General features: G+C 40.3%; 1 protein-coding gene across 14 annotated transcripts in view; it reads right to left on the bottom strand.

Annotated features, from left to right (window-relative positions):
* cacna1db (calcium channel, voltage-dependent, L type, alpha 1D subunit, b) overlaps window positions 1-13,596 on the bottom strand; it is a 410,093-nt gene that overhangs the window by 62,495 nt on the left and 334,002 nt on the right. For 13 of the 14 annotated variants that reach the window (XM_060931662.1, XM_060931659.1, XM_060931664.1 and 10 more), the window contains 8 exons: window positions 12,534-12,680; window positions 12,175-12,376; window positions 10,955-11,113; window positions 10,693-10,803; window positions 10,338-10,421; window positions 1,348-1,476; window positions 1,164-1,229; window positions 916-1,007 (listed from right to left, as the gene is read on the bottom strand). In XM_060931662.1, coding sequence (XP_060787645.1) covers window positions 916-1,007; window positions 1,164-1,229; window positions 1,348-1,476; window positions 10,338-10,421; window positions 10,693-10,803; window positions 10,955-11,113; window positions 12,175-12,376; window positions 12,534-12,680 — 990 coding nt within the window. The remainder of the gene's footprint in view (window positions 1-915; window positions 1,008-1,163; window positions 1,230-1,347; window positions 1,477-10,337; window positions 10,422-10,692; window positions 10,804-10,954; window positions 11,114-12,174; window positions 12,377-12,533; window positions 12,681-13,596) is intronic. The other variant, XM_060931661.1, reaches the window with a different exon arrangement.

Below are 13,596 nucleotides of genomic sequence, written 5' to 3'. Positions count from 1 at the left end.
GACACGATCTGGATTGAATACATGGACCCTGGCGGATTCCCGTTTCCCGGCGTTTCCAGGCGGTTTAATGTAAACGGACAGTGCATCCGCGAAGAAAACGAGACAGATACGGTCTAATGTAAACTTGGCCATAGAGACAAACAACCATTCACACTCACATTCACACCTACGGTCAATTTAGAGCCATCAATTAGCCTAACCTGCACGTCTTTGGGGGAAACCAGAGCACCCAGAGGAAACCCATGCAGATACAGGGAGAACATGCAAACTCCACACAGAAAGGTCCCCCGTCAGCCACTGGGCTCGAACCCAGAACCTTCTTGCTGTGAGGTGACAGTGCTAACAGCTACACCACTGTGCCGCCTCCCAGTGTCTATCTAATATGTAAATTTTGATTAACATCAAGATCACCATCCATATAAAGTACCTTCATTGGTACCAACTGCGAGCCAATGCCTAGCGTCATCAATCCAATTACCCATGCTGCTGTCAATGTGAGCAGGTGGCAGCAGACACAGTGATGGCAGCATCACTAGATGGCAGAACACACAATTCGGTTGTCGGATTTGTCTATGCAGGCCACAGATTATAAATAAAAATAAATGTTATTGGCTGGAACAAGCCACAAAAGAGGATCTGTTCCAGAAGATGCAATTCACTAAACTACAACCAGTTCATATGTTCTTCGGTTCTGCTGTAGTATTGAGTGCTTGGTTCGATTTGCTGAAATACTTTTCTGGGTCTGCATGCAGAATGTAGAAGTGAGAAACCAGGTCATAAGAGAACAATGCATGATATTAAACACACACCCATCCACACAGAAAAGTAGCTCTGAAGTTCCACTGTTGATCATTATCTACCTGCTGGAAATACTGCCAATCTGTATGTGCATGAAAATTCTGATTGGGTTTGTACCTAAATAGCAGGAGTACAGCTTGGGGAAAAGTCTGGAAGTTGTTGTTGCGATTAATCTCCGAGTCATCCTTCATCTCAATCTTCCCGAATACCTAAACCACAAGCAACAAATCATAATCATATCATAAATCAACATTCTGGCTTTCAGATTGTGCAATAAATTCTACCGATCCCATCAAGCACCACATACACAGTCTGTGTCACACACTGCAGTTCGATATCATCAAAAACACAAACATGGTTTTAACCTGCATCCCGATTACTGCGTAGATGAAGAAGAGCATGGCTATCAGCAAAGCGACATACGGCAGAGCCTGAGGGGAAACACAGAGGAGAGGTAGAAAGAAGATAATCAGCAATGCTAATTATATCCGTTCACTATCGCTATTCCTGTTTAGGATGAGGTGGTGGATGAGGCACTCGAGAGCACACCTGAAATGACTTGATGAAAGTCCAGAGTAGTGTCCGAATGCCCTCTCCTCTGCTCAGCAGCTTGACCAAACGCATGACTCGAAACAGACGAAAGAATGTGATGGAAATTCGTCCGCTATCCTCGGTGTTCTAAAACCGAAATAAAGGAAGTGAGAGAATGGAAATGACAAAAAAAAGCTCAAAATTAAATTAAAAAAAACAAAACTTTATCAGAAAATGATAAAGTTGAAATGGTGATGGGAAATGTGTGTCTTACATGCACTTCTAAGTCCACTTTAGACTTACAAATTCCATCATGGAGCTCTCTCAATAGAGGAGAATCACAAATTAATATGTCGTGTTGGGAGAAGTACTGGTAATGCAAGTCTGTTGGAATTGGGAGTTCTACGTTTGAAATATTACAAACAGAGATGCATGCAGAGACAATCATCTACATCCACTACTGAATGGACTCCACATGGACTCCATTTCCCATGCACCAACTACGGCAATCCATGCCTTTAGGTCAGTCAATTTTGAAACATGCATTCAGCAGTTTGGGCCTCTCGACATTCTTCATTCTCAAAAATGTCCAAGCACTTTCCAAAGAATCTCATTTCTCACACATACACACACACACACACACACAAAAAAGGTATGTAAATCAGGTATGACAGAACACTTCACTCAAAATGCTAACACTGAATGACCCTTAAATAAAAATGAATGAAAGGTAGTAGGGGCTTATTAACTTATTAACCCTCATGCTAAATGTTCCTGCTAGCTTTCATTCATTTCTAGCCATTCTTAGCTTTGCTGAATGAAGTATTCCTTTGAAAAGTTGCATCAATGATGGCGGTACGGGGCTTCTTACCCCTGCCACTACAGGAGCTTCAGTCTGCTTTAAAACCAAAGTACTAATGTTAACAACTCCCTACATCATTCCTTTTAGTTAAATATTCGACACTTTAGTTTAGCCAGTTTACTATTCAATTCAACATGCGTAACAACATGCACACTGACAAAATAACACACTCTACTTCCCAACTCTTACTTAACCCAACATGCCTGATGTTTGATGAAGGTATTTCTACTCACAGGGGCGCCGCTAGAAATTTTGGGCCCTATGAAAGAATATAATATTGCCCCCCTCCAAAAAAAAACAAAAACAAACACAAAACCCCGACCCTTGGTTTATCCAGTAGCGTTAACATTAGCATGCTAGGTGAATAGCCACTGAAGGAAGGTCAGTAACAGAGGTGAACAGTAACGAAGTACATTTACTTGAGTACTGTACTTAAGTACACTTTTTGAGTATCTGTACTTTGAGTATTATTTTTTTCTGGAAACTTCTGACTTTAACTTCACTACATTTGAAAGACAAATATCATACTTTTCACTCCATTACATTTCTATCAAGGTCCTCGTTACTATGAAGCAGCTTTGAAAGTGGATGTTTTTTCTTTTCTTTTCTAAAACGTGATTGTTTTTTTTTTTTTTTTGCAGGTGACACTGAGACAGCCGATCAGTAATCACTAGGGTCACGTCACGTCCATAGACTGGATAAAATCAAGTTCAATGAGTTCCCAGTAGCATTATTTGAACATGATCAGTTGATGGCAGAATGGAAGGAGGCGGTTCTTCTGGGGAATGCACGCACTCATGGCCATACCTAGAACCCATGTTTCAGTTTTCTGAAAGGATTAAAGATTAATTTCATTTTAAAATGTTTGCTTTGTTTGCCTAAAATGAACCACATCACGGCCTATAAAAACCCGCCGTCCAAACTGCGGAAGCATATTGAGGTATATAAATGTTTTATTCCAAGAGAAAGCTTGCAGTGAAGTTGTCTGTGCTTTTAGAGCTAGTGATAATGTTGCAATAGCTATGCAGTCTGGTTAGTCAAATGACTTTCTATGGATTTGCCCACCAAGTTGCCATTGGCTTGTCCACAGCTAACGTTAACACATAGCTAGTTAACTTGGACACTATTAGTTAGTATGGAAAAACGGAGTTATGCTAAAATGAATAACGTTAACTTATCTGAAGTCCTTTCAGAAATATGTTTTAGCCTAATCTTGCCAAATAAACAGAATGTAGAAATCTTTCTTTTTTAGTAGCATTAGCTACCCGATATGATTTTGAGTTTGAAAAGAGTTTGCTAGCATGTCAGGTGGCTGTCACTGACTAACTAGCTTAACGTTAAACCACCTTGATGGCACAGCATGCGTTCATTTTGTAAATCCAGTGGGTTGCTTCAGAGGCATTAGGTTTTGTAAGCGTTGTGGCAATAATACAACAATGCACTGACAGAAAATGTCCTTTTAACACTTAAGTATTTTTAAAAGCAAGTACTTCAGTACTTTAACTTAAGTAAAAAATTGACTGGACAACTTTCACTTGTATCGGAGTAACATTTGACCAGTGGGATCTGTACTTTGACTTAAGTAATGAAGTTGGGTACTTTGTCCACCTCTGGTCAGTGAATAAATGTATAGGCTACCCTTCTTCGGAAAAAAACTAGCTGACTGTCAGCCCTTTTTCTCTCTCTCAGCTTTCTGCTGCCTCTCTTTACATTTCTGGTGACCCAACTTCTTCATCATGGTGTCCACTGATGGTTCACCATCAATTCTGCTTGTACCGTGCGCAACTGACGTTAGTGCTGGATTGGAAAGCAACAAACCTAACACAGTGTCATGCTCTGGCTCTGCCTACGCAAGACTGTACCATGTAATGAATAGGGAGAGGGGTGAAATATAAAGACTATCTATTCTAATAATTTTGCGGAAAATGGAAAACCAAACCAGAAGGTTGTTGTATTTGCTCAATATGAGAGAGAAAATTATGAAAAATATTTTTTATTAAATTAACTTACATGTGGTAATAATATTAATATTGCCCTCTGAGGGCCCTCGGTCAATGTTGGGCCCTTAGAATCATCCCGACTCCCCCCCCCCCCAACGGCGCCCCTGTCTATTCAGAATATAATTGTTTTATGTATTTACATGTACAGTTGAGTGCAAAGGTTTGCGACACCTGTTTTTTTTTTGAGTATTAAAAAGGACATTTTTTTTATTTTAACCGACAACTGAAAAGAATTGGAAATGTTAAATGCGAAACATGTATCATACAACAAGACGACAATGCAAAACCTAAGGTAAAATCAACAGGAAAATACAAAAAACTTATTAACAAATTAATTCAATTAACTAAATTAGGCTCCTGAGCGCAAGGAGGAACAGAAAAATATTCACCCTATCCTTGGAATATCACGAGTTCTGTCAGCGACATGAGCCAATCATAAGCGTCTGTGAGCTCATGTATGTGGAAGAGGGTTGACAGCACTTTCCTTCGAGTGTGGCTGCGTCCGAAACAGAAGGTTACTGCCTTGTTGTCTTGGTGCCATAATAGACAGGTGCCTCATAAGGTAGGACTTTCAACTGAAGGCATCTATTAAGAATGTTCATTTCGAACAACGTTTCAGGATAGCATTTATGGTAATCTGTGACGTTAGCATGTCATGTAACTAAGCCGAAGAGTTAACTAGTTAGCTAACAAATGCCTCACAAATCAAATCAAACAAGTTTATTTGGCTGCAGTCACAGGGTTATAAGAGAGTACAATGTTTAGTTCTTGGTAACTTTTCAAAAACTCTAATTAAAGCGAGACTGCCTTCCGATTTCATAAAATCAGTGAAATTTAGTTCCCTTTGAAATTTGGTCATTGTGATCTATGTTTATTTCTGTAATATCTCACAAAATATCAGGCTGTTCTGTGGCTGGGAAATTATTTAATTTGAAGGGATTCCCGAGCAAATAACGTGCATGAAATCGCTCGCTTCACCCAGTCAAGCAGACAGAGGAAGTCCGTGTGCGCATGCACAGGTTTACCTTTGACCGTGCACTGACAGTTCCATCATTCTGTCGCTAAATGAACAGCTGATCACACAGAGGTGCTCGCTGACCGCCGATATTTATTAGTTTGGTCCTGCGTTTCCTTTCTTTCGCAACATATCTTTTCTTCTCACTTTTCGTTACTGTAGTCGGTCTTCCACGGTTCATTCACACACTCACATCCTCCATTTTTCTCTCCTGTTTCAAATTTGTATCCCACAATGCCTTGCGCAAACAGGGAAAGCCCACCACGTGATGCATGATGTAGTATCTTGAATTGGGTCATGGTGAAGCAGGAAAAAATAGCAGAGAATTTAGGGCCATGTGGCCCTAAATTCATTAATTGTTCTATTAGGAAAAAAAAACTCAGAAAATTGGAAGTCTGTGATTCAAATTCAGTAGCTTTCAGTCCACTAAACAAAAATAATTGAGTGTCAGGGAAAATTCCTTTCATGACCTACACTTGAAAAATCTGAAAGGCAGCCTACCTTTAAACAAATCCCAAAAACGTATATTTGTATATGAAATCACTTCTGTGAAATTCAGTCCACCATCTTATTTTTACTTTTTCTGTTGCTTGAAGGAGCTGCCGCACAGATTTACGGGTAACAGGCAGCATTGAGGATACATCGATGTTGCCTTCAACTGGGGACAGTTGGAAGGTATTTTAGAAGACAGGAAACAAGGGTTTGATCAGTTTTAAATGGTTCTTGATGCCTTGCTGTCTTGTTAGACATCCTCCTGAGACAGCATTTTCCTCATTTCGAACGCACCCCCGTGTTACGCTGCCCTGTGTTGCAACATGAGCAGAAGTTTGAAAAGCTGACTGGATTCACGCGTTTCAGAGACAGTACGTTAACCTTCACTCTGTTGAACTGGTACGGTAGCTGTTGTACGAGAGGCTAGCTGGTGGGTAGGGATTGACCAAATTTGGGAGAAACTAGACGAGATTTACATTACATTAATACATCTTGATCCTTAAAAAATTCACTCTTTATGTCTTAATATCAATTTGACATTACTTGTTACTTGTGATCACAAGTTCACATTTTTGTTACGGGACCGTGATAGAACATCTATCAAACCGAACACAACACGTCTTCTTTCTCAATTTTGTCCAAAAGGTTTACAAATTTTGCACTCAAATGTAGCTTGGGAATGCTAATATTTTTACAATACTTCTACAAATGCAGATTTGTATACATTTGGAAAAAAGGCACATGACTTCAGAAAACACACACTTGCAAGTCGAAAATATCCAGAACACATGAATTGAACATTACAGTGCAAAGCACGGGAACATTAACACATCAAGTGTGTCAGTATATATGTGTAGGGCATTGCAGATATCCTGGAGTTTTTTTTTTAATACATGTTCAAGTGAGAAAACACATCAGAATATTTGTTCTTTGAGTTAATTTTGGTAAAGCTAGCGTCTGCTAAGAAAAGTCTGCAAGACCCTTCACTCAGGAGGGGGATTCAGCCAAGCAAACATGTTGCACCACTACTTACATTGATCTCTGTGATTGCAATGTCAACGACGCTACCAACAACAATTAAGGCATCAAACGTGTTCCATGCATCGGTAAAATAGTGCTGCTCACACCCACCAAACAAGAGATGTGGCACAGGAGAAGAAAGAAAGTGTAAGGGGAGGGTAGAAAGAGAGACACAGAAAAGAAAGCCAAAGTTATGATGGTGCAGCCGTTGAAATAGAGTTGAAGAGGGAGCACTGTGTTTCTACACATTAGCTTTATGGAGTTGCCAAATGCTAAGATGCATTTTTCCTCATACACATGAAAGAAAAATGCACGTGCAACCCTGGACAACATTATTTAATCTCCTTTCAGACCACAGCGCTGTTGACGTCTCCATTCTGACTGGACAGAAGGTGCGTAGTGCTGGCTGCAATTCAAACGAATAGGCTTCTCGTTCTAATACATTACTGTTTCTATACTAACTACTCATTCACAGGAACCTGTATGGTGAATATTCTACAAAAGGTTTAACATGTTAATTTACAAAGAAAAAAATATATAATTGTTGATCTGGTGAAGTTATCTCGAAGGAGATGTTTATTTAATATTTAACGACTTTGCAACAGTCAATACGTTTTCTACCACAGGAAAGTTTTCAGGACAGAGGACTTTGTGCTTCCTGATTTCTCAAAAAGCTGGGTTTTTGTTTTGTTTTTTTGGCTTAAAACTTCAAGTGAGACAAGAAACGTTTGAAGCCCGATGACGCGACCACTGTTGCCTGGAGCTTGAGAGAGCAAAACTGGCCTATGTTCTCAGGGAGGGAGGGGTGGCATACTCTCTTTTCCCCATCAATTACAGTGACACTTGCCATTCATGGGCATTTGTAAGCTCATACATGCCATACGGTGCTTTCCTCCGAGGGTGTTTTGCTGCCCTGGACGCAGCAGTTCAAAAAGGTTAGATTTACTATAACCACAGCGGGACGTTTTATTGTATGGATCACTCTGCTTGTCTGTGTTCACCACGTAAAATTCCACTCCCTAGTTCAAAACAGTTACTACAGCAGTATTTGCGACATCATCAGCAGACATGGCAAACTAGAGCTTTCAGGAATACAGTGTCTTGCAAAAGTATTGTGTTTGTCCTGTTTTGTCGCATTACAAGCTGGAATTAAAATGGATTTTTTGGGGGGTTAGCACCATTTGATTTACACAACATGCCTAACACTTTAAAGGTGAAAATTGTTTTTGTTTGTTTGTTGTTTTATTGTGTCACAAACAATAATCAAGATGAAAAAACAGAAATCTGGAGTGTGCACAGGTATTCACCCCCACAAAGTCAAAATACTTTATAAAACCACCTTTTCCTGCAATTCCAGCTGCAAGTCTCTTGAGGTATGTCTCTATTAGCTTAGCACATCTAGCTACTGGGATTTTTTTGCCCATTCCTCAAGGCAAAACTGCTCCAACTCCTTCAAGTTGGATGGGTTGCGTTGGGGTACATCAATTTTCAAGTTATGCCACAGATTCTCAATTAGATTGAGGTTTGGGCTTTGATTAGGCCATTCCAAGACATTGAAATGTTTCCCTTTAAACCACTCCAGTGTAGCTTTAGCAGCATGTTTAGGGTCATTGTCCTGTTGGAACATGAACCTTTGTCCCACTCTCAAACCTCTGGCTGACTCAAACAGGTTTTCCTCCAGAATTGCCCTGTATTTAGTGCCATCCAGCTTTCCTTCAGTCCTGACCAGCTTTCCGGTCCCTGCAGATGTAAAACATCCCCACAGCATGATGCTGCCACCACCATGCTTCACTGTAGGGATGGTGTTCTCAGGGTGTTGGGTTCGCGCCACACATGGCATTTCCCATAATGGCCAAAAAGATAAAATTTAGTCTCATCTGACCAGAGAATCTTCTTCCATGTATTTTGGGGGGTCTGCCACATGCTGTTGGGCAAACTCTAAATGTGTTTTCTTATTTTTTTCTTTAAGTAATGGCTTTTTTTTGGCCACTCTTCCATAAAGCCCCACTCTGTGGAGTGTACAGCTTAATTAAAGTGGTCCTATGGACAGATACTCCCCTCTCCGCTGTGGATCTTTGCAGCTCCTTCAGTGTTATCTTTGGTGTCTTTGTTGCATCTCTGATTAATGCCTTCCTTGCCCAGTCTGTGAGTTTTGGTGGGTGGCCTTCTCTTGGCAGGTTTGTAGTGGTGACATATTCTTTCCATTTTGGTATAATGGATTTAATGGTGCTCCCTGGGATATTCAAAGTTTGGGATATTTTTTATAACCCAACCCTGATCTATACTTCATCACAACTTTGTCTCTGACCTGTTTGGAGGCTCCTTGGTTTTCATGTTGCTTGCTTAGTAGTGTTGCAGAGTCAGGGTCCTTCCAGAACAGGTTGATTTATACAGACATCATGTGACAGATCATGTGACATTTTGATTGCACACAGGTGGATCTTAATCAACTAATTATGTGACTTATGAAGTGAATTGGTTGGAGCAGCTCTTATTTAGGGGTTTCATACGAAAGGGGGTGAATACCTATGCACACTCCAGATTTCTGTTTGTTCATCTTAATTATTGTTTGTGTCACAATAAAACAACAATTTTCACCTTTAAAGTGGTCGGCATGTTGTGTAAATCAAATAGTGCTAACCCTCCAAAAATCCATTTTAATTCCAGCTTGTAGTGCAACAAAACAGGACAAACACCAAGGGGGATGAATACTTTTGCAAGACACTGCATATAGCAATGCTCTACTTTGGTTCTCAAACCTGTTGCAGCCATTATTAACTACTTATTAACTGAGCGTGAAGTCTTTAGAGGAAAATATCAGGCTAAGGTCACCTGCGGCTCGGTCAGTACAAAAAGACAGTGGTCTGATATTTTCCCGTAAAGACTGAGCAAGTGAGGTTAATAAGGAGTTTATTATATGGCTTTTTTATTTCTAAGATTAAAATAGATGGTCATTATAACGAGGCGTGACGCTGCTTTCAGTCACATCATATTTGTAATGTAGTTGAGTCACTCATGCAGAATAAACGGCTAGTGGTTTCAAAACTTCATTTCTGTTCGTGATTAACGGCTTCTGAATGCTCTTTGTTGCTCATTTCTTGAATAACTTGGTGGCTCTTGTTTATCTTTTGTGTTTCAGCCATTTTTGATTCCATTTTGATTTCCAATTCATCTTATTTGGTTGTTTTTTGCAACACTGAAAGCCGGTGCCTTTGAAAGAAAGTCCATAATCGCCCACGGGTATTACAGGAAAATTCTGCACGCCAAGGAACCAATCAGAGCGCATGATTTTACCAGCAGTAGCTCGTGCCGAATAATAATACAAGTGAATGTAAATTCTGTTTAAGATTCTTGCAAACACAGTGCCCCCCCAAGCAGAGCATGATTACCATAGATACAGTTTCGATAGATCAGCCTCAATGATGAGCCACTGAAGAACATTTTGACACTTTCCTGGATCTATGGTGTCCGCTCTGGTGGTTAAACTCCTTATACATAGAATTTGCAGAGGTGATATACAGTACAAGGAAGGCCTGTGCCCTACATTGACAAGCCCAGAGTGAGAAAGGGGTAAGAGGATGAGTGGAGTTAGGGGATTGGGGGTGGGGACTGTACTCACATCTACCTGACTCAGAATGATGTGTACTACGCTGCCAATCACGACCAGGGCATCAAACACATTCCAGGCATCGCCAAAATAACCCTAGGCAAAGAGGGTTAACATCCAGCCGGAAAGGAGGGAGAGGGGAATGAGGGGCAGGAGAATACATATGGACGGATTAACTTAACAGATCTTGGGACAAAAGTAAAAAACTAAGGGAACCTTTGGAATTTTGGAAGAGAAGAAAACCCTACATTCCTTCCAGTACCATCACAAAACACCCCTTCAAATGATTAAAATCCTATTCTAGGGAACAATTCTCTAGCGTGTAATTGTAAAAAGTCTCTCTGAAACGGAAGTTTAGGTGTCATACCCTGGGTTTGAAGGCGATGAGTTTAAGAATCATTTCCACTGTGAAGACTCCTGTGAACATCATGTTGAGAATGTCCATAGCATAATTAAAGTGCTGAGACTGGCCATGATGCTGTATGGACAGTAACAGTGACAGAGTTAAAAGAAATACATCTATTAAACATTATAGCTTTAATTTCGACATTGCAGGACAATTAAAAGCAACATTTCTTTTCGCCATTCTGCAGAAAAGATTACATGTTCAGGAAACATTTGCTCCTTACCTGTACAGCCAGACAGAGTGTGTTGAGGATAATGAGGATGAACATGACATACTCGAAACCAGTGGAATTTACCACATACCAGAACTTATACTGGTAGTGGTTCTTTGGAATATATCTCCGTAATGGACGAGCTTTCAAAGCGTACTCCACACACTGACGCTGGCGAGGAAGAGACAGAGGTAGAAAAACACAAAATAAGTACAGTAGAGTAGCTGCAAATACAGAAACTTAAAAATACCTAATTTGTATTTCAGTTCAGGAGGAGGGAAGGAAAGGGGAAGGAAAAGAGGAATGGAAGGGAGAGGAAAAGAAATTAAATAACAGAGAAAGAGAGGGAAAACGGGAAGGGAAAGGAAAAAAATGGAAGAGAAGCAAAAAGGAAAAGTAAGGGAAGGAAAGGAAAGATAAGGAAAGGAAAAAGGGAAAGAAAGCAAAAACTAGGGAAGAAAAGGAAATAATAGGGAAGGAAATGAAAAGGAAAGGAAAAGGATGGAAGGGAAGCAAAAATGGGGAAGGAAAAGAAAAAGACGAAAGGAAAAAAGAAAGGACAGGAAATGAGAGGAAAGGAAAAAGGGAAGGAAAGCAAAAATAGGACAGGAAAGGAAAGTGAATAGAGGAAATGAAAGTAAAGGAAAGGGAATAGAGGAAAGGAAAGGAAATTAATGGAAAAGAGGGAAAGAAAGCAAAAAGAGGGAAGGAAAGGTAATATTAGGGCAGGAATTCTAAAAGAGGAAAGGAAAAGAGGGAAGGAAAGGACAGAACAGGAAAAGAAAAGAAAGGAAAGGAGAGGACAGGAAAAGAAAGGACAGGACAAGAAAGGGCAGGGCAGGACAGGACAGGAAAGGGCAGGACGGGACAGGACAGGAAAGGAAAGACAGGAGAGGACAGGAAAGGGCAAGACAGGAAAGGGCAAGACAGTTAAGGACAGGGCAGGAAAGATTTGATTGCAAGACCACTACTAGCAAATACCACTATAAATTCAGACATTAGAGTGAGATGTTTTTTCCTACACTGCAGCATCACCAACATTCCAGCAAAAGTTTGAAGTAAAAGTTTTTTACTTATTCAACTTAACAGACCAGAAGACTATGTAAGACTTACAATCCTGCTTGTGTGGATAAAATCAAGCAGAAAACAAATGCTCCAGCCTGAATTAAATAAAGCTTACATCACTGCCTAATGAGAAGAAAAACACTTCACAAATCCATCAGCTTTCAGACCTGGTTTTTGTCCAGCTCACAGTTCTTGTACTCCTTCTCTCCCTGCTCCTGAAAGGTGACGATGACGAAACCCACAAAGATGTTCATCATGAAGAAGGCGATGATGATAATGTAGATGATGAAGAAGATGGAGATCTCGATGCGATAGTTGTATATGGGCCCCATGTTTTCTTGGTTTGAGTCTATAGCCTTGTGTAAGAGGCTTGAGGGAAAATACAAATAGTCAGAAAGGTGATAATAAAGGTAAAATCAAATAACTGGTTCAAAACAGCATCTGCATTTGGTAAAGCTTACTAAATATGTTACTCTATGAATGCAGGTATGTATGTGTGCGGTTTAAAGACCGAAGGTGCTCTTACGATGGCCAGCCCTCAAAGGTTGACACAGTGAAGAGAGCCAACATAGCCTTCAGAACGTTGTCAAAGTTGAATTGATTGTTGATCCATTCCCTTTTCTGCACTTGTGGTAAGGCATTATCACCAATATTATACAGTATGTATGTCCCTCTGTGGAAAGAAAGTAGAAGGTCAGCTCCCACACACACATACCGGTATACACGCACACAGAGTGTAACACAATGCCGCTATCTACATCTGCTCCAAATATTTATACACAGTACTGTGCAAAAGTCTTAGGCACCTTCTTTTGTATACAAACTTTGTTATAGAGTTCTATTTTATGACCTCTACATTATCGAGTCAGTACAAAAATATTTTAGAGTTCCAAACGTTCGTTTTCCAGCACAAAATTAAATGTTACAGAAAAAAAAAAGTTTGTATCTGAGCAGCATATTACACAAGAGAGCACTTTTCAGATTAAAAAAGAAAACATAATGAAGGCTACTGGGTTTTGGTGCAAAATGAAGAAGCGAGTGTGACAGTCAAAGTGTCCAGAAGAACTGTGGCTGGTTCTGTAAGATGCTCAGTAAAACCTACAGCTCATTTCCTTATCAAACTGCACTCATTATGCCTGAAGCTACGATTTTTTTTTTTAAGCAAAGGGTCGTCTCACACCAAATACTGACTTTGTTTCATTTATTATGGCTTACTGCTGTTTATAGTATTTTTTAAAAGTTGAAACATTTCATTTCATGATTTTTTAAAGCCGTTTTTGGTCGACAGCATTTCTTTACATTCCATGTCCCAACAGCCAGCCGCTGTGTCCGGGGATCAGGTCGTCGAGGCCCCTGCCTTCGACTGCCACCCAATCCACACTGCACCAATCCCCTACCAATCCACTAATCTGGTTCGCATTGCCAGCAGTAAGTCAGACCTGTTCCCAGTGCATGTTGGACTCCGGCAGGGCTGCCCTTTGTTACCGGTTCTGTTCATAATTTTTATGGACAGAATTTCTCAGTGCAGCCAGGGGCCGGAAGGAATCCTGTTTGGGAACCACAGGATTTCATCTCTGCTTTTTGCGGAT

This window comes from Neoarius graeffei, chromosome 10, assembly GCF_027579695.1.
Source record: "Neoarius graeffei isolate fNeoGra1 chromosome 10, fNeoGra1.pri, whole genome shotgun sequence".
NCBI lineage: Eukaryota > Metazoa > Chordata > Actinopteri > Siluriformes > Ariidae > Neoarius > Neoarius graeffei.
This window is presented reverse-complemented; position numbering and strand designations above follow the sequence as displayed.